Raw genomic sequence first — 21,966 nt, 5'->3', positions numbered from 1 at the left:
TGGAGCAATGGTACAATCTCTCCCTTGTTCTGTGTCCTTGCTCCACATGACAAACATTATTGGAAGCCAGATGTGCTATCCTGCAGCCAGCTGCATGTGATGTTGGCGTCATGGACCGGGACAGAAGTGGCGGTATTAGGCTGCCTTATAGCCCAGTATCACTACCCTTTCCTACCTAGCACAGCTTCATCATGTGTCAGATACTGGAGAAACTTGATCATGTATATCACTTGCTCAGAGTTTTCCAGAAACAGATTGTTCATACATTAATAAATAAACAGGTACTGACCAGCTACAGAAAATACGTGATTCCTGGGAGAGAATAAACTTCAGGAACCATGCAGTATGCAATTTAAGACCTGTGTTGACTTGGGCCCAAACACGTCTTGATTGCACTTGTGTAGGCAAAGATGCAGCACTTACATGTTCCAGCTGGGATTCTTATTATGGTAATTACTAACTAATATATGTGGAGACTAATCATAAGAAAGGGTCTTACCACAAGAGCCTCCACTACAAGGTAGCAGGTGAACTCTGTCCTGAAAAGCTTGTCCTGGACATAAGATTATGATAGAAAAAGTTATAGCAAGGAAAATTACCCTTAAATCTTCTCATGAGACTCTTGATTTCTTCTCAGCTTCTTTTTCTGCATACTGCTACTGATTTGATTTCCCTGTTCAGCTGCTCACCTTTAGCACTCCTCCAGCAGCCAAGTGGTAGTTGTTTAATGTAAGCATTCAGTGGAGTGTTGTGTGGGCTCCAAGGAGGGGGAGATGAGGGAAGGTCTGACTTAAAGCCCCAAGAATGTCCTAATCTTGTAAAGAATATGAGTCTTGTGTGTGCAAACCTCTGGAAAGTTTGTGGATGAAGTGAGACTCATAGAGGTGCCTCTGTGTCAAAGTTGGACTGTTTGAGTGTGGTTCTATTTATTGTCCCTAAGTAGAAGGAAAATAGCTCACTTTTAATTAATGGGGAAAATACTACATATACATTTACTTCGGCCTTGCTAAAAAGCTGTTTAAATTTCATTTTACTAAATAAATATTACTCTGTATGTCAAATTTAAGCCTATTTAAAACCAAATTATTGGGTTAGCTTGAATCTGTAACCAATATAACTTGCTTGAAATCCATGTAAGAGTGCCCACACAGGGATTTGTACTGGCTTGACATTTTAATATTAGTTAAACTGCTGTAGCTTGTAGGTGTGGACGTCCCCTTAGTGGTCTCCAGCAGTAATAGTGATGTCTTTTGGTTTTACTAAGGACAGAAGACAACATTTAAAACTTGGCTTCATGCTGACACCCTGTTCATACCATTTGGTGCTTTTGCACAAGACCACAAGTTTGCTGGCAGGGTATCCTGCTTCTTCTAAAAACTAATGTATTACTCTTGACCACATCTGTCACAGGAGCTCACAGCCTAGACGTTTGTTTTAAGTTATCTGTCAAGACAGTCCACAATAGCACCATCTCAAGACTTTCAAAATGTTGAACAAAAAATGGAATTACACTGCACAAGAGTACTAAGGAAAGCCATCTGATTAAAGTAATTGTGTACATGTGGCAGTCAGGGCGATGGCAGGACTTGGAAGGGACTCTCTGTTTTGTAGTTGAGTCCATAACAAACTTCTAACTTCTGAGCACATCACTACAGATGTTTCTGTTTTCCCCCTTAGTAGGAATGTGCATCCCATAAAAGAAATATTTCATGAAATAAAGCATGACATGCCTAATACCCTCACTTGGTTCACAGGGATATTATGGTTGTATCTACTACCTAAATAAAGGGAGTCTCTTAGACAAAGCTGTTAACTTCAAGGGAGTGTTAAGGCCTATATCGACCATATTTCTGCTGTTGAATCCTTCACCCATTCCTGACTATTGCTCTGAAACCCCTTTCTGGCACTGGGAGGGTTACTTACAGTGGAGACTGTAATTTTAAGTGGCCTGATAAAGAAATGAGAATGGGTGACTGTGGAGGATTCTGTGCCTCCCGTGTCCTTAACAGCCTCTGTTAACATCAGTAAACCTAGTTGGATTTGTAATTCCATTATAAGGGAAATTTATTTTTCATTATAGTGTGCAATCATTCCCTGACATATTGAGTGAGTTCTGATTTTCTTTTCTAGCTTTAACGAATCCTCCTGAAACAGCCAGATGGCAATGAGATATTTCAGAGTTACACTGGGAAGCAGCTGGGGGCAGAGATTCTCTAGGTTATTCCAACTACGCCTTTGGAAATCAATTTTTTTAATGATAGCCACATATTCCAAATGTTTTTAATTCTTTATATGTAGAAAAACTCTGCTATGATTTTATTTTACTTTTATTTTTTTGCTTTTCTTGCATTGAACCATTGATGGAACGTAATTTATTTAATTTATGTGGATGACATTTATAATTGTATTTTCCTCATCCATCTCTGCAAGTGTGGTTGGATACTACTGTGGCACGATACAGACAAGTTGTTTATTGTCCTAGTAGAACAGCGGTGCTTAATCGTACAAATGATGTAATGTTTGTGGTTGGTGGAGTCTGCAGTCAAGAGATGTGATAGCAGGTTTGGCTCAGACCCAGTCAACCAGTTCTTCATCCAGTGGAAATATTTTATTCTTCTTTTAGAAGTACTATTAGAATAATACTCTGACCTTTAGGGATCAGATAGGCTGTTTAGAGGATAGTACTGTAGTGTCAGGACCTAGGTATGTGCTACTTAAGTAGTTGTCACATAATTGAAAAAAAACCAATGCAAACCTGCAATTTTGCATTGAGAATTACTTGTTGATTACTACATGGCTGTCTTTATACTGTTTTCAAGAGAAGACAGAGATGATACTCTTCTATGCTTTATTATGGAGGATGGTAATACTTACAAAACTGAAAAGTCAGATCAAATCTTTTCCATTCCTACATTTCATGTTCAGCAATTTTCAAGGGATAGACAGAAAATGCAATAGCTTTTCTCCATTTTATTTTTAAAAGAGCTGATTAAAAACTATTTTATTTTTTTCTCTTGAAAAAAACACTAAGTCAGATGAAGCTAGATAGCTGGCTCTGTGAAAATCATGCCAGTAATTTAAGCACTTGGAGGATGATTTTGGGATGGACAAAAAGAAAAAACATGCCCAAGGTGGGATTCTAGCAAAAGTTAGCTGCCAAAGTGCAAAGCTGTGATCTTGAAAAACCCTACTCAGCTGCTGGCTAACTCTCAAAGTAAGTAAACCAAGCAAATACTCTACTTACCTTTTTTTCCACTTTAAATAAACAATCTTGGAAAGAGACTGAACCTAGGGTAACCATGGCTCGTGTGGCCTGACCAGTAAATTAGAGAGTCGTATATCTCTGGTTCACTTCAGAAAACTTTAGGTTTTGCATGATAGCCCAGCTCTTGCAGGAAGGGTTGAGGCTGCTCAGCCTACCCCCAGAGCTAGCTGTTACAATGCCTTCTGCTACAATGCAGAGAACAGGTTCAAAGCCGAGGACCAGAGCCTAGGTGTGTACCCACCTCCCCCTTTTTCTTAGATGAGTGCTCTGACTGCTTACTGACGTGTGAAAGGATTAATTTCCCCTCAATTCGTGGCAGGTAGGAGCTCTGTGTGATTTCTGGAAAAACAACGTTCTATCAAGAAGTGGTTCTGCACCACCAAGTTCAGAGGAAAGTGCTTTCTTCTGGCTAGGAGGAAGGGGCAGGATTTAATGCTTGTACCTCTCTGCTTTAGTTTTCTGTCGGCTGACTTGGCCTGCAGCACTGTGTGTGCACTGGTGTATAGAAACTCACTGTTCAGTGAGCTGTGTTTATGTCCTCCAGGGTCCTTCTCTCAGCTTCAAGGAAAAGAGCGTCATGCCTAAATCCATTGTTGGATGGGATCAGAAAGAACCTGGATGTAGGAACACATTGAAAAATAATCGCATGGAATCATAGAATTGTTTAGATTGGAACAGACAACTTTTAGATCATCAAATCCAACTATCAACCCAGCACTGCCAAGTTCACCACTAAACCATGTCCCCAAGTGCCACATCCACACGCTTTTTAAATACCTCCAGAGATGGTGACTCAACCACTTCCCTGAGCAGCCTGTTTCAAAGGAAACCCTTTCTGTGCAGAAGTTTTTCCTAATATCCAATCTAAATTCCTCTCCTGGTGGAACTTGAGACCATTTCCTCTCATTCTGTTGCTTGTTACCTGGGAGAAGAGGCTGACCTCCACCTCACTACAACATCCTTTCAGGTAGTTGTAGAGAGTGATAAGCTTTCCCCTCAGCCTCCCGTTTTCCAGATTAAACAACCCCAGCTCCCTCAGCTTGTCCTCATAAGGCTCGCATCCTTGACTGAATGGTATATTTTGAAGGTCTTTCATGCAAAACACTGCTGCATACTTAGAGCAACCTCAACACCACAGGACTCTGAAGTTGGGTCTATAGATAAATATTCAGTGCAGGACACTTTTCCAGGTGCTAGGATGCAGTGCACTGTACTGCTAGAGCATCCCTGACATGTCAGTGGTCTAAGTGGATCAGATGAGCAGCTTCCATATGCCAACTCTGCCTAGGGGGTTGAGAGACTTCACTGATGGAGCTGCAGGCCAACCTCTGCTGTTTGGCCTCAGCACCTGGCAGCCAGTCTGGGCATGGTGAGCTCAGTAGTGCAGACCTATCCTGAATGAGCAGCAACTTCTCCTCCTTCTGGGAGGTGGAAGTTGTGTCAGAATATGTTGGCCCTTCCTTTTGCTGAAGAAGGAGCATACCTGCCCATACCGTGGGTGTGAGCTGGTGGCTGAGGTGGCAACAGCAGGGCCAGCAAAGCTGCCATAGCCTGGTGTCACTTGGGTGGCTGGACCACAGTGGTGTTTCCAGGGTTGCAAGCTGAGAGAGACCTAGCTCAGAGAGCATTGTGCTCGTTTGAAACATCAGCCTTTGGGAGGGGTCAAGGTGGGTTAGTAAAAAGGATGAAGGATGCCGGTCCTACCAAGACTGAGTTTGCAGTACAGGGTCTGTGATATGGTGGGTTTGAAAAGTTTGGTATTCGTGGATGAATTAAAGCAGGTATATTGTTCATTAGTGCTTTGTATGACCAACATTAAAAAGTTAATGTTACAGGCAATGACTTCTGAAACTGAATTTCCCAAACTCCTGTATTGTTTCACTTCAAGGACTCTTTTAGTTCTACTCTTGGGTTTTTTTCCTAGAGAAGATGCTGGATGTACTTTTTATTGTTTGTCACATTTCAAAAACTTGTTGTGGTCAGGCACTAGGGCGGCTTAGTCACAGATGGACAATAAAATACTGATTTCTTCTCTTTTTTAAATAAAGCCTGTAAAGTTATTACTGAAAACTTGTAACAAAGTATTCTGTGCATGGATGTTTGATATTTAAATGCATAGAAGATGTACAGTTAAATTTAGAAGTTTCTGTACATGTTCAGTTTTCAGTGACTGTTCAGCTACCGCGGGAAGATTTATTTTAAAAAGCTTCAGGGGCTGATCTTCAGGTCCTTTAAAAAATTGCCTCCTAGTTTAATGTTTGCTATGAACTTCATTAAACACTTATGCAGTCTGTGCCAATTAAGACCATTAGCATTACCATGAACCAGTAACCTTAGGGGAAAAAATGGTTATGCTTAAAAACATAAAAGCAGGGTTATTACAAAAAGTGACTTATCAAGTGTAAATAAGAATGACCTGAACAAAATGTGCGTCATTGTATGTGCATGCCCTCATTTACCATCTGGTTTCTGTTTTATGACCCTAGCTGCGGATTTATTTTGTGCTAGTGGACAAACAATTGGACAACACTTAGAAACACAAGTTGGAATGTAGGAAAAACTTACAGCAATCTTTCACATGCTCTGTATCATGTGGGGAAAAAGCAGTTTGCAGAAAAGATGAGTTGAACTGTAAATATTGCATCCTGATAAGTCTTCCATATAGTTGTAGAACATATAGTCATATAATTATGATTTTTTTTACTTTCCTCAGATTTTCATTGAAGTCCAACTAAGAATGCAACCAGCAAAATAAAGCGAAAAATCTAGGCATCTGAAGAAGCATCCTTCTACTTGGTGAAAATGTCTCTTATTTTTTGACAACTATTAAAGGACAATGGGGTCAAACACACTTGGGAAGTCTGCAACATTAGATGAGCTTTTGAACACTTGTATTGAAATGTTTGGTATGCTTTTTCAATATTTTGTTTTCTTGTTCTTGAAATTAATCTCATAAATATTGCTGTTCTCTAATTTAGCCAGTCTTTCTCTTGGCAAACAACATTTCTATTCTGCAAAATTTTCCATGTTTCAATTTGTCCCAGAATCACACAAGCCAGAATTTTAATCACATGCATACTGTATTAAATTTTCTTAATAAGATAATGCACAATGGTGGGTATGGTGGTTTTGAAAATGCTGGCCTTCACCAAGAGAAATGTTTTGTTGAATTATTCAAGGAGTTATTTCTGGCATTGATCTTTCTTTCTGGCATTGTCTTGAGTAGTTACACAGCTGTGTTTCTGACCAGTCATTTTTTCAAAGGTTTTCTGAATTATCATGCAATAATTGGCAAAAGTATGACTTAAGGCTCATGTAATCTTTTTACTCTTATTAAAATGCGATGTACGAGGTCTGAGGGAAAGTGATGAAAAAGACCTTGATCCATAACACCATTAATCATGATATATATCACATTGCAGTCAGATGAGTTCATGGATGGGCTTAAATGCTTTGAAGTAGAACTTTGATTCACAAAGCTACATTTAGGTTGTCTTGAGATACAGGACAGGTCTTGATTGGAATGAGGTATTAATTTTTTTCCTGTGTGGAGAGAAACAAGTATCTAAAGGTGAGAGAGATTAAATAATTGAGGGATGGATAGATCTTTCTACTGACTGCAATGAACCCCCAAATATCCACTTCTGTAGACCACCATCAAACTTGTTGTTCTAGAATTTAATGAAAATATTGACAGAGCCCATACACTTGTTGGCTGTTGGAAATAGTGACTCGTCTTGTAGACATACACTGTTGACAAGTGTAGTCCATGTGTAGTTCCTGTTTCATACATCATATCATCTACAGTCTTCTAATGACAGACAGAGAATAATCTAACATTGCAGATGTTGGGGAAGACTAATGGTAGTCCAGCCTGCCAGGGAATAACCCTTTGTGTAGTTTCAGTGTCTACATTGCAAAGACACAAGGGTCTCTGTAAGATAGCTGGAGATGGGACCCTTGGCACAGATATGAGGTGCTTTGCCATTGCATTCCTTGATGCAGATTCCTTTTTTAACAATTTAATTGTTAACTTAAAGCTATAAAGCTGCAATAAAATAAATATTGGAAGTGGGTATATATAAATCATCTCCCCTCCCTTTTGGTGGGCTAATTTTGGATCTATTCTGTAGATTACTGGCAGTGTCTTTATATAACATTTAGCATAGTGCTGTCCATGCCCTGTGTTTTTAGCTATGACCAGTTATCTACACTGTTTAAATAACCGTCACTGCATTCTAGCAATAGTTACTGCTAAAGGAGCATTTTTGTGCTTTGCTTTTTTTCCTGCCTCTTTGGTAGATAACGAGCCAACATTTTAACTTTTTATCCCTTCTATCTGACTCTGCTTGAAGAATAAAAGCTCCCTTCTGTTATAATGTGGTTAACTCATTGTTTCTCTTTTGCAGATGACAAAGGAAACCAGTGCTCCAGCCATTTACCAAGAACCTTTCTTTTAATGCATCGTTGGTATCTGCCTTCGACAGAGCTGGCTGGCAAACTCCTGTCCACATATCCTTTAACAAAGTGTTGCAAACCCACATTACATCATCAAAAGCAGATTGTTTCTGTGACTGCATGTAAAAATATGTCCATTAAATAGTGACAAACAAGGTTTAGAGGTGAATTTTTTTCAGCCTAAAAGATGGAAGTTTATGAGCTTCTTTATGCTACTGCTTGTAGAGTTTTTCCATATGTACAAGAATATTGATTCATACTTTGCATTAACTTTGAATAACTGCAAATATGTGGCCGAGATAGCTTTTCAAATGTATCACAGCAGGCTGGAAGTACTATGAACTATGATTGGTATCTAAGCACTTACATGTGATTTTTACCTCTTAAATCATAAGTATTATCATATTTGGTTAGCCAGAGCTGGCAAGAAACCTTTCAACAGGATATTCAGAATAGTAAAATAGAGGCATTTTTGCTAGGGGAAAAAAGTTGGCAGCCAGAAAACAGTCTTTTTCCCTAAGATGCTGTGAAAGTGAATGAAATATCAGAGCATACTGTGTTTTTTTCTAGAAGAAAAGATACTGGGTTTAATTCAACTGGTTTAGTGTCAGTCTCCAGTGAATAAAAACAACATTACTGAATCAAGGCACACAAAGCTTTCTTTAATTAGCATACATATAGAGAGGCCAATGGGGAGAACTGCAACGAATTCAGATTGAAAATCTGCTACTTCATGAGGTAAATGCACTTCTGGTCCTCTAGCATTTTGGTTTTATGCTTCTGCTAATACTATCAACGTAATTTAGCTTGTTTGTGGGATTTTTACTTGATCTCTAGTCTGCAGTGAAGAGTGAATTTCTATGTGTTGAAAATAACTAAGTTGAGCCATCCAACTTTTAAAGACACGTAACAGCATTGAGCTAAAAAGCTGACTGAAAACTTGTGCTGTGATTTATCTGGCGCATAGATGTGATATCTCTTAGAGGGAGAGAGGTTCAATGCTACACAGAGGAGAGACGTCTTTTGCCTCCAGATGTAATCTAGTGTGGGAAAGGAAGATTGTTTCTGGACTTCAGTTCATGCAACCCCTACATAATTTATGATGACAGGAGTGTGTTAGTAATGCCAAAGTTGTTACAGGTTGGTTGTGTTCTGAACCTTTCACTGACTGCTCTGACCTTGTTTCTGTGGGAAAGCTTTCATGTGTTAGGCTGTTCTTGTGTAGGAACACTTCCCTGTAAAACAGAAAGCATGAATTTTGAAGTTAACATGATATAACCTGCTTCCTTCAAACAATTCCTCCCTGAGAGGAAAGGGGAGAGGAGTTATGAAGAGCAGAACTGATAAAGCCTTTTCCATGCCCTCTTAAAGCAGAGGAGGCTTATATGGTTTACATGTAAGCTTACATGGATTACATCTGGTTTACACAGTTATTGGGGTAGAATTGCCACTCAAATTCACGTTTTCATTTTCATTGAAAAATCTCTTCTGAGCAAACAAAGTGTCTCACTTGAACAAGGGCTAAGTGCAAGTGTCATTTGGGTGTTCTGACAGCATGAGTTAAGACATTTTTGTCTTAACTGTGAGTCACCTGAGACATCATTTTAATTTTGCATTTCAATAGAACGCTGCTTCGTTGTGCAGTGGTAGGTTAATTATAAGATAAGGTGACTTTTGCCACTTCAGTGTCACAGATAATTACAGAAGCAATAGGATGAGGTAGTCTGCACTCTGCCCAAAGACAAGTGGGTCTGAAATGTGTCCTATGAAATAAAATGTATGTATATGTATGCAGCCACTGAACGTTATGCCTAAGTCCCTGGGCATCTCTTAACTGCTGTCTATGGATTTCAGATACTGGATTTTGGAATTTCCTGCGGAGTTTAACTTGGATCTTGGGCTGATTCGTTTGACTGAAGAGTTTCGAGAAGTAGCCAGCCAGCTCGGATATGACGATCACATCCATCTTATTGATATCTCCAGCGTGTAAGGATGTCATAAGCTACAACATCTTTGTGTCTGTAACAGCAAAATTCTAGTTCTGTGCAAAATATAAAAATATTAAGGGCCATCTTGATCCTGAAAAATCAAAAAAGTAGTTGCAAAATATATTGTCTTTAAATCTGAAGCTACTAAAAATTTGAAATTCTAGTTACAGTTTCACTGTAAAGAGAAGACTCATCTATGTGTAAGTTTTTCATATAAACAGGAAGTAAATTATTTTCCTGACAAAGCTAGTGCCAATTAAGTGATTAAAGTTACTTTTTTTTCTATACAGAATAACAACTAATACAGTGACTGATATGCTGTGTAAATCTTAGATTTTCTCAGGGAAGCTTTTTTGTTCTTTCATCAGTAATCTGTTATTTTTTTGTAGTGGCTTTCTGTGTACTTCTTTTCTATGATTTAACTGGATAATCTTTAGCATTCAATTTTGTAGCTGTATTGCAGCCAAATGATTACACTACAATTTCCTTGACATTCTGAAATAAAAGTTACCTTTTAAAAATCACCAGGTAGGCTTTTGTATCTCACCTGATATTCTAGATTTTCTTTTAGAATATGACATGTGTGTGGTGATTTTTCTTTGTTGAAAAATGTCCTAATAACCTGGAAGGACAGCACTACTAATGTCAGTGAAGGTTGCAAGACTTCCTTCAAGAACAGTACCAATGAAATCACAGGAATATTGCCTCTTGAATCTTTATTTTAAAATATTGACCTACTTAACATTAAAAATTAACCATTTTTAAGGATAACATCCTTCTGCTATTTGAAGTGCTTTTACTGTATATGGGTAGGAATTATTCCATTGCTTGCAAGCAAATGATTTGCCTTTTTCCACCCACTTCTTACTGTTTTGTTAGTTGTTTGGCTGTTTCTGTTGTACCATTATTTCAGGGACCTGTGATCTTACAGAGTGAAAATTAATCCTTGATGTTATGCAATTATATTTTTATTCTGTATCAGAATTTGGTGTGAACTGTTCTGGTATTTCCAAAGCATCTTTAATTATGGCTTCCTATACCATGGGGAAAAATTAGTTGTCCTTTTGTTGTGCTAGAAACCTGCTATTATTTATCATTTGCAGTAGTGCATCCAAAACTCTTTGTTTTCTGTTGTGCTCCTGAAAAGATCTTACTCAGAGTGTTTGTTATGTGCTGGATGTCACAGATCAGAAAACTCATGGTCTGTTTATTGGTAATTTTACACAAATATGTTCCACCTGTGGGCTACACTCACCTATACCCAAACAAGATTGAGACTTTTACCTATTCTGTTGCAGTCCTTCCTATGACTGGATGAGAAGAGTTACACAGAGGAAGAGGATTTCCAAGAAAGGAAAAGCCTGCCTGCTGTTTGACCATTTGGAGCCCATTGAGCTAGCTGAACATCTCACTTTTCTGGAGCATAAATCTTTTAGGAGAATTTCTGTAAGAAGCCTACAGCTTTATCACTTGCAATTAGGAGCCTGTCTTCAAGAAGTGTTCACGTGCTTTAACATTTATGATTTTTTTTTTCTCAACATTCCAATGTAGTAAATCTTCATAACCCCTCATATGATGTACATAGCCATGGCTGCACCAACACTTTCTAGACCTTTTTCATAACTGATGCTTTTGGTGACAAAAGCTCATTTTGTGGAGATATTCTGGGCAAAAATTACTGATAAAAGCTACAGTAGCCATGTCACAGCAATTGATTAATAGTATTGTCAAAAATATTAACGTGTTTTCTTTTTCCCTTTGAAGGAAATAACTAATTACTGTTCAGAAAACAACAGAGTCTTTGCAAAGAATATTTTAAGAGACTGAGATACACATTGTCCTTCTGTAGTCTCTGTTCACTCCCAACCACTTATTCAGAAACTGTCCTTTCATCTGCCAACTTCAGGTTGGGAGGAATCTCAGGAGGCCTCTAGGCCAACCCCCCGCCCAAAGCAGGGTCAGCTCTGAGATAGACCACGTTCCTCAGAGACTTAGGCAGTTGGGTCTTGAAACCCTTGAAACTCTGCAAGAACAGAGGCTGCACAACTTCTCTTTCCTACTTCTACCATATAGGCACTGAGAGAAATTCAGGTACAGTTGCTTCTTTTCACATAGGATTGTACATGGACAAGAGGCAAAAATGGATGAAAATAAAAGTAGAAACTATAACAAAATGAATGTGTAAGCCAAATGCCAAAAAAAAATGCTGATTTCTGCTGGTAGATATCCATATGGAAGGGTCACATGATGCCACTGTATTTGGTGGCAAATGCAAACAGTAAGTCCTCAAGATGACAAATGAGATTTTTTTGAATGTGTTTAGGAGCATGAAAGAAATTGAACTCCAAAGCTAAGAAAAATATATGAGGTTTTTTGTTTGTTTTGAGAGAGGAAGGAAAAAGAGATCAATGAAGACCTGAGACCAGCCTAAATAGAATAACTTTTGATGTAGTTTAATAATGTTCAAAGGTTAATTACTCTAGACTTTAAATCATGGGAAAACACCCTACCATTATCTGTGCAATGCTAACCTCGAAGAAGGAGGGAAGGACAAGAAAAAAGGCATGGATTTCTAATTAGATTTAAGAAATGTTTCAATTCTTTTGGAATTCCAGAAAGAAAACTCAAACTTGCAATGAATTTTCTTTTTTTCTTTGCTGTTTCTAGTTTGTCTCTTAATTCTTTAGCTTGAATTTTGCTGTCTCAGAAGTTTCTCTGCAACCAATGAGAGTTAATTATTCTTGTACTACTTGTTCTCTCAAAGATATGTAATTGTAGAACGTGATTAGTCTGAATTCTGTCTTTGTGTTTATCTATTTAAAAAATAAATGGAGAAGGAAGGACAGTGTTAACTACAACAGTAAACATTTAAAATTATCTGAACACTAAAATACTGTTTATCTGCAGCTCTGAGACAAGCATCTGCCCTTGTATGTCCTCTAGCAGGGTGGTTTTGATCAGCTAAGACCAAGAATCCCATCTTGCCTGGCACTGCTAGCAACTTCCTACTCAAGCTAAAGTTATGTCATAAGCTACTGCAAATCTCTCTTTAAGGGACAGTTGAAAAATGTTTTCTAGACATTTAGGGAAATTTAATTCTTGGGAGCCTATAGAGTATCATGCCTTGAGGATGTCAGAATAAAATGTTGTGCTGAGTAAAATATGGGAAAGAGGAAAGCAGCAATCATGCTCATTATGCATACACAGGTTTCTATATTTCCTGACAGGCAAACAAGTTGTGAGTTGACATTTAAGTAAGAAATGAAACAAAAAAACAACAAACAGCTTTTAAGAAAGACCTGTTGTGCAGTGGGGTCTGATGACCCTGAGTCACGGTCACTTTCTAAATAAGAGGAGCTTTAAAAAGAAAAAATGATCAAAGTTTCAAATTGATTCTTCTATTGTCTGCCATTTTACTGAAAATGCCTTTTCTCTATTAGTTCACAGACTACCAAAGCTATGTGATCCATGGCTGCTTGGAGAACAATCCTACTTTGGAGAGATCTATTGCTTTATTTAATGGTATCTCCAAATGGGTCCAGCTCATGGTTCTCAGCAAACCAACACCCCAGCAAAGAGGAGAAGTAATCACAAAGTTCATCAATGTTGCACAGGTAAGTCTTGCATATGAGTATTTTTATTCCAGTATAAAGCAGTAATATAAATAAAGATTGCAGTAAACAAATTAGCTGATGCTCTTTGTGCTGTCTCCTCAGTGAATAGCCTGTTCAGCATCACCGAAGGTTATTTGTTCAGGTGTGGCATGTCTGCATTTTTTAACTAGTAGACGTAACTATACAACAGTTTTTCTTTGTTGTATGTTAGGTGGCAACTCTCACTATTGTGTGTTTCTTGTTGAGCTGAGCTAAGTAAAAACCAAAATGCAGAACTGTTCTGTTGCATCCCCTGATTTCTGCTTTGGCCATGATAGGTTGTCTCCTTTAGCATGTTGTGTGACACTAAATAGCTGATACATTTATTTCCTTAACTTTTAAATATGCATGATCAATCTCTCCTGCAGAAGCTCCTTCACCTGCAGAACTTCAACACACTTATGGCCGTTGTGGGAGGTCTAAGTCACAGCTCTATTTCTCGCCTGAAAGAAACTCATTCTCATTTGTCTTCAGAAGTCACAAAGGTATGGTGAACTCCAGAATACGGACATATTGAGCCTAATATCACCTCTTTGAGGTCTAGTGGGTTCTGCACTGCAGGTGTCTCACCAGCACAATACTTGGATCATGGCAGGGCATCCTAAAAGGTACTTTGGTTGCATTCCTCTCAGTGGAGCAGGACAAGCTTTAATTGCCTGTGCCAGAGAGGGAAATAACACTGTCGACAGCCTGACATGAGATGTGCTCATTGAAAACAGATTAAGGGAATGTTATGAATGCTTTCTCAGAGACTTACTTCTCTGGCTGTTTGTAGGACTGGAACGAAATGACAGAACTGGTCTCTTCCAATGGAAACTACTGCAACTACCGCAAGGCTTTTGCTGACTGTGTTGGCTTCAAAATTCCTATTTTAGGAGTCCATTTGAAAGACTTGATTGCTGTCCATGTCATTTTCCCTGATTGGATAGATGAGAACAAAGTTAACATAGTGAAAATGCAGCAGCTTTCCATCACCTTGAGTGAACTGGTTTCCCTGCAAACTGCTTCTCATCATTTAGAGCCTAATATGGATTTAATTAACCTGCTAACCGTAAGTATTGAACATGTTTCAATTCACTGCTGTTATTCAGATGTTGAGTGTCAGTAGGAATTTCATATCTATAAAGGTAAGTGCATATCATTATCCCAGTTTTGAAAAAGAAAAGGGAGAGAATTCAAAACAGAAGCAAGTTCGCATGAGAAGTTAATGAAGTCAAAGAGAGTTACTGTACTATGTGATGGCTGGAAGCACCAATAGTGTTGTTATAAATTAATTATTTTAAGAATGACAGAAAGAGGTCTGTATTTATGTTAGAAGAAGCAAAAACTAAGTTCTGACTACTTAGAATTGAGTCTTATGTCTCCTGTGAAAGAGTGGGTGACATGTTGACATGGACACACAAGTGAAATTTCAACTTGAGCATCATTCTGTTCTTGCTCCCCTGTGCTTTCCATGTGACACAGTACCTTTCCTATCCAGTAAATAAAATGTTCTTGAATGTTTCTAAACAGCCACTGCAACTCCTCCTCCTTTCCCCTCCCTTTCCCCCTTGTTAATGAGGACATTTGAGGAGGTTTGAAACTTGCATGCACAAGTTAAAAATAAGAATTTGAATGTCACATTTTAAACCAAAGGAAAGCGAGATCTCAAAAAAGCTGTGTAAAACTTTTTTTTTTAACTAAAACAAAAAATGCCATTTTGAGAAATATTACACTTTATTCCAAAACGTATTGAAGTGTGGAGCCTGAACCCTCAGGCCAAATCCTGTTCCTATTGAAATGTAGTTATTTTAGCACTGGTCTCAACTGCAGCAGTGTTTGATTCAGCACCACAATTTGGTCAGGTCATGGGCAAAACCTAGTATCTTGGAATTAAAAATAAAACCTGTGAAACTTGAAGAATAAATCATACTGGTTTTTATAAAATAATTGATCTTGCAAGCAAATAAAAGTTACCTGCTCACCTGAGAGTAGTCTGAAAAATGTCATGTTAGATAAAGGCCTTTCTTAATATGTCATCAGTTCATGCTGTTTCTGTTCTTGTTATTTAATTTTGTCTTTCAGATCTCTAATCCATACAAGAAAATTTATTTGCTTTCCTTAAATCACTGTAATGCTTCAAAAAATAAACTCAGAACTAAACAAGGTCTGTGTGTAAATAGGGCAAATTTGAGAATTTTTCCACTGTTTGTTTTGTTGTATGGCATGAACTTCTTGAGACCATGTTTTTTCTCTTTTAGATGACAGAGAAAAATCTAGATCAAAAGCCAGGGAAATAATTTTATTATCTCTGAATAGCTGTTACCAAAACAGTCAATGTCTCAGTGTTGTCCCCCACTTCCTGGGGAGGTGGGAACCAAATTCCAATTTTTCCTCAATCACGTCACAGACTGGAGGTGACTCTCATTACCTAACTCATTATAGGTAAATGCTTTTACTGGAAGTCACACTGGGAGGAGCCTTGGATTTTTTTCCTTCCATACCTTACTTCAAAATACTCTAAAATATGCATATCTAGAAAGTAAGCAGTGGTTATAATTTGTGATGGGTTTATGCTGGAATTGATCAGGTACAGAACTTTACTCTATGGAGTCTGACAAATATGAATCTGAGCTACCAAGTTGGTGTGGATATACCCATGGCTTCATTGTAATGAGGATCGGGAAAATTTGGAGGAATAGGAAAACCTTTCTCCAGTTGCACCCTTTGTGGAACAAGTCCTAATCCTGGTTAGCTGGGCAGGGAAGAGAAACACCATATGTTGACCACTGCAGTGCTCCCTTAATTTAAATTTTAGACTATAAAGGCAGACATTTATTGTCTTTTTTTTTGTTTCTTTACTGATTGAGAGTTGATTTCTTGTGACAGTCTTCCCCTTCCTGGTCATTTCTTACAAACTTGACTGTGAGTTGGGGGGAAGTGGAACCTCAGGCTTTAGGGAACTGAGCAATAAACTAGTAAGTCCAGAAGGGCAGAAATTAGACAATGTGAAGTGAGAGATGGAAACTGAACTGCTGCTGCCACTTTCATTAGCTGTTCTCTCTTTTTGGTGACAGGCTGCTTTCCAAAAGGAGCAGAAACCCTGAAGGTTCATATCCATCATTGCATCAACCTGAGTTCATATAGTATATCTAGTTTTCCTTTCTGAAAAAGAAATATTTTTCTTGGGTTTTTTTGTTTTCACCAAAATGACAGGGATCTTATTTGTATTTTTGTATTTAATTCAGTGTATTTCATTTACCACGAGAAGTAGTTGTGTACATGATGGGTAGTTCAGCACTTAAGATGCTCTGATATATTAATTCATAATATAACTGCTGGTTTTGTTATATTTGAGCCATTCTGATTGTAATAAATGAAGTTGCATGATGCAATGTTGATTCAAGACCTGATCATGGGCTAGAATTAACTTGTTCTGCTTTTCACCTGTTAGCGTGATTCCATGGTTGTACCTTTATGTGATGATGGTGACAGCCACAGATATCTAGGTAGACAGCTGTGGGTGTTCTAAAACCTTTCCAGGGTAATTCTCTCTTCATATTAGTCACTGGAAGTGTGGTTGTCTATCAAGTACATTTGATAGTGTGGGAGTTTTAATTTAAGATGGTGACTTCTGGGAAGGAAAAAACTCGCATTTTTACAAAAAGTTCCAGAGTTTTGGTACGTATCATAATATGAATATTCTTGTTTTTCTTCCAGTATGTAGGTTTTGTCCTCATCTGTGCATATGAATACAATACCTTTCTTTTTTTTTTACAGTGGTCTCTCAAACAACATAAGTCCAGTAATAATGGACTTACATAGTAGATTGAATGTTTCTGTCTATCTTTTTGTTAAACAGAACGTTTTAAATTAGAGGCTGGAGTCAGAGAAAGAGGAGAAGTAAAGGATTGCAACCTAAACTGACAACTACTGACAACTAAAAATAGTTGACCTTGCTACGTGTAAACGGTCTTTTAGCAGATTTAGCCTCCCTTGCTACCAAAGTCATCTTGAGTTTTCAGAACCTGAAGAATTAACTATTCTTTTTATTCCTAGGTCTTCCCTCTCTAATTTAAACTGTAAAATTTTTTCACATCTTTGCCTTATTTAGAGAAACTCCCTTTCAAATCTGGTAAAGGCGTCTAAATGCATAGATTGATTTTTATTTGCATGTGAATTGGCTGACCCAACTATTTGTTCAATTCTGCTGTTTTTCCATTAAGCAGCTTCTATCTGGGCAAGCTTTTAGTAGGTGTCTTGTCCTGATAAGCAATGTGTAAATCTCTTGCCTGGCCTCCCTCCCTTGCAGTGTTGCCTTTTACACCACACTTAGCAAGTGCTAACAGCCTGGCCTATGCTTGCTTGACAAGTAAATCACTGGGTGCTGGTTTGCTAGTCCAACAATTTGCACAAAAGGATTAAATAGGCCTGTGGGGAAATGCCCTGTTTCTTCTCTTCCTCAGTGATGGAGCCTCATTTGCTCTGGGGGAGCTGATACCTTTCAAGTGGTTTGGAAATGGTGATTGGAGAACCTCTGTTAAGAGCTATGAAGGGAGAGCTTGACTTAAAAGCTGGAGTGAAAGCCTGATGGTAAACTTCAGGCCACCTGGTCAAGGGGCTTACAGCCATTTTTCAGATGCTATTGTGTGTATAGACCAAAAGGGTGAATGGGAAACAATAGGTCTCTGGCTTCAGTGGTAGCTGCTGAACGATCAACGATTTGGAAAGTTGATCTTCTCTAGTCTTAAATGTCTGCACACAAACTTAGAAGTCTGCTTCCCCCCATCCCCAACCCTCTCCACCCCACCTCATCTTGTTGGCATAAAAGATCAGCTTCTGTCTCAAAGAATTTTAGTTTTGAACAAGTGGCTGAAAGAAGCCAACATTTTGCATGGAAGTTAACATGCCACAAATAAGGGAAAAGTTTGCTGTATGGACAGCAGTGACATATATACCAAGTTTGCCAGCATAGGAGACTGCAAAAGCCAAGGGAAAAGCAAGTCCTCCCTTGTCTTGTGTAAATAAGTCTGTGTTACGTGGGCAAGCAAAGTAAATGTGTCACAACTTAGCTGCCAGTGAGCCAGAGTATGTTACATGAAGATGGACTCACTTCTTAATGCCTGCTTGCTCTTTGTCTGTGTGGTTATTCCTCCTTTCTTGCCCTATTGGCCACACTCGCTCCATCTCCACCGAGTTTGTACTTGATTCTGTACCACTCTCTGGAATTCAAAACATGGAGCTAAGAACTGGTAAAAGAGGACCTAGCCATGAGCTTGGCAGTGCAGCAGAGAGGAATAACAGCTCTAATGACATTTTTGTCATTAGAAAACTTATTTTTCATAAGGATGCTTAAGGGATTTCCTTACCTGCTCTACAGTATTTCTATGTTGTTTTTATTTCACAATGTGAATAAAAGCCCATGAGTAAATGTTTCATCACTTTCTGCAGATTGGATCTCAGTCTCTCAACTAGACCACAATGTATTTATACTAACTGTGGTAGAACTTATTTGGTGCCATCATTTTCCCCTCACTATTTTTAGGTCTCAACAGCTATTTATCAAACCCTTTCTCAGAGTATATGCAAATGACTGGAAAGTCCCAGTCATTTGTACAGTCTAGTGAAGAGAATGAGAAATACCTAAACAATCAAACTGAAAGTCACCGCCCCTAACTTGTGTTCAGTAAGTTCCACTTAGAAAAAAAAAAAAATCATGTATTTCTGATCACTCCCCTACCCTTCTCAATCCCCTCAAAATTGCTTGGAAAAAAATAGGACAGCAATGGAAGTCAAATTAGAATGAAAACTGCCACTCGCTGAAAAGGTTGTCCCAGGAAAACTCTTATTACGGTTTATGCATCAGAGCAAAATGGTAAACAAAACATAAAATATGTGCTCATGTAACTGCATAGTCATCATGCTTGTAATTTTTTTGCTAACGTATGAAAGTTCTGAGCTAGACAACACCTTGTCCACTGTGTGTTTACACATCGTGCCTAATGAAGCTGTAACCACTGCTTATGAGGTTGCATAATTCAGGGAAGAGGAGATACAAGCTTGTCAGTAAATACTGATGCATTTCCACTCCCAAATCCGCTGCCTGTTCACCTGCCCTGCTGAGAAAACTGTGCTCTTTCATAGGAACAGGACAATGCCTTTTGAACTAGCAATTCTGCTCTCAGTCCCAGCCTGACCTGATAGTATCACGTGCTCCAATTGAGTTCTGCTTATTTTATACCACCAAGGACCCTAAGAATACAGTCACTGAATAACTAAGTACATGAACAATAATTGTTACAGCAGCTACTGGTTCTATGTTATCTTTAGGACAGGCCCTTTCATAACCCTGTGGCAGCAGCATGCTGGATGGGAAAAGGAACCTGCAGGATGCACAGACTTTTGCTGTGCCCGTAACCAAATTACAAAGCACAAAAGCAGCATAGTATTACAGCTAGACAGAATTATTAATTCAATCTCTAGACATCTCTAAAGCCATGTGTTCACTCTGGGAACCTACCTGGGGAAGGGGCACAGGTTCTGTCTTACTCATTGCATAAAATTCTGTCTAAAAATACTTGGTTCCTAGAGTTCCTAGAGTTGGTTCTGCAGTACAGTGTTGCTGGTCCTGCTTTTTACTTACTTGGTACTTCCAGTTCTTTAAAAATAACCTTCTATCACAGTTGTTTTGTCAACTGCAATTCCATCTGCCGGCTCAGGAACACGCTTTTAACAGAATCTTTGCTTAACAGGGGATTTGTAAGGTGGATGATAACTTCAAATCATGTCAATTACTCCAAAGCCAATTCATGTAGGCACGTGACCACAGGAAACATGTAATGTTTGTTTCCTCTCATTGCAAAACATTAGCTGCAGTACTTTTCTCCTTCATCACTCCAAAAGAGGAGGAATTTATTGCAGACCTGCACCAGCACAAGACCCCCATCTGCCAAAGTAAACCAGAGAGATTCACCCTACTTAAAGCATAGTTATGCCCCTTCTTTTTTCTCAATAAATCTTCTGGGTGAAGAATGAGAATACAGAAGAAAAATCTTTCATTTATCTAAAAATACAACCTGAAAAGCAATTTGCCTTACTTGCTAAGAGGAGATCAGGAGCAGGCCAGGCTGAGCTACATGGGATTGGTCCTGCTGGAGCACCTTGCTGCATCAACAGCGGTAGCAAACCCAGCTTGCCTCTCATGGGCCTGTGTCAGTGCCCTCCCTGTGTTCCAGAAAGGACTTTTTGCACGGGCTGATCTCTGCAGAAGAGCTGCAGTGCTATAACCCTTCTTCAGGAATAACATTTGACTGGAATACGACATGAAATCCTTCCAGCTTAGCCCCTCTACAACTATTTTCCTGAAGTTTTCGCATTCAACAGGTTATTTCTCTGAGATACCTCATGACAACGGAGCTGCTAGAAGAAAGTGGTTTGCATAAGGGTGGTCTTTGGGGCCAATGTCCCTCTTTGTATAAGGTCGGCATGCAGCCCCCCTCAAAGTGTGAGGATGAGAGTTGTAACAGGCCTCGAGCACAGTACAGACATGAGCAGCAATATGTGTGTTATGTTAGCTCTGAAAAAATCTGCTTTTGCAGCAGCTGCATGCAGCTTTGGCATGTATACTGAGCTCTGAGTAGGAAAACTTTTTGTTTAGCTTCAGAGGAAGGTATAGCTCTATTTACAAGCCTGTCATATTCGACCCAGTCTAATAAATAATACTGGTTTTCCCTCTTTCTTGCACATAGCTGTCTCTGGACCTCTATCACACTGAGGATGATATCTACAAGCTCTCACTGGTGCTGGAACCAAGGAACTCCAAATCTGTAGGTCATCTTTTACTACATTTTGACATACTGCTTATTTTGTCTGCATGCAGTTGATTATTTTTTTAATGATGGTTAATGTGTTATTCATATTCATATAAAGTGGGGTGTTTTTTAGTGTATTCTATACAAGTGTTTTCTATATAAGCTTTATGGTTGTATAGAAAATACAGTTATTATTTATAGGTTTTAGTGCACAATGGGAGAAGTAGTGGAACATGCCAGACTTCATTATTAATTACTTTTCAACAAAACTTCTGCAAGTCCTTGAAAACAGAGTTCTGCTTTAGTTATAGATATCTTTTGTAACATCAATTACTTATTGTGTGACTCTTAGTTCATTTACTGGATGACTATGCACTTGTATAAAATGACACCAAATTAAAAGATTTGTTTAAGATAAGGCAAATAATTAGCTGTAATATTTTAAAACTGTGTGTTTAGGTATAATCACGTGTATCTTGGACTCTCAAGTAGTGTTCAAACACATAAGAATAGATATTACTCTTTTTTTTTTTTATGTGCAACTAAAAATAATACTGCATTGGCACCATTTTCTTTATTCTTCATAAGTCTGAGAATACAGATAAATCTCATAATTACTAGTTGAATTTCACTTAAAGTGTTATTCTTTCTTCCACTGCCAAAGTTTGGGAATTTCTCTTCCCTCTGAGCATCTCATCAAGGCATTAACATTTTTATTACCTATCATATCCAGCATATATTGCTCTCAGGCTGAGCTCTCTCAAGTCTGTTACCAGTAGAAACTGAGGGTGGCTAGAAGTGCTTCACAGAGT

At 38.5% G+C, this 21,966-nt stretch overlaps 1 protein-coding gene across 3 annotated transcripts in view; it reads left to right on the top strand.

The window, feature by feature from the left end:
• Window positions 1-21,966, top strand: part of RASGRP3 (RAS guanyl releasing protein 3) — a 59,747-nt gene that overhangs the window by 23,075 nt on the left and 14,706 nt on the right. For all 3 annotated transcript variants that reach the window (XM_027641681.1, XM_027641680.1, XM_027641679.1), the window contains exons 2-10: window positions 5,979-6,171; window positions 7,675-7,777; window positions 8,399-8,461; window positions 9,578-9,709; window positions 11,010-11,157; window positions 13,152-13,325; window positions 13,733-13,849; window positions 14,140-14,415; window positions 21,092-21,169. In XM_027641681.1, coding sequence (XP_027497482.1) covers window positions 6,102-6,171; window positions 7,675-7,777; window positions 8,399-8,461; window positions 9,578-9,709; window positions 11,010-11,157; window positions 13,152-13,325; window positions 13,733-13,849; window positions 14,140-14,415; window positions 21,092-21,169 — 1,161 coding nt within the window. In that variant the 5' untranslated portion in view covers window positions 5,979-6,101. The remainder of the gene's footprint in view (window positions 1-5,978; window positions 6,172-7,674; window positions 7,778-8,398; window positions 8,462-9,577; window positions 9,710-11,009; window positions 11,158-13,151; window positions 13,326-13,732; window positions 13,850-14,139; window positions 14,416-21,091; window positions 21,170-21,966) is intronic.

Source organism: Corapipo altera, unplaced genomic scaffold (genome assembly GCF_003945725.1).
Source record: "Corapipo altera isolate COAL_440 unplaced genomic scaffold, ASM394572v1 48b, whole genome shotgun sequence".
In the NCBI taxonomy this organism is placed as follows: Eukaryota; Metazoa; Chordata; class Aves; order Passeriformes; family Pipridae; genus Corapipo; species Corapipo altera.
The sequence above is the reverse complement of the archived record's forward strand: the minus strand, read 5'-3'. Positions and strand labels throughout refer to the sequence as shown.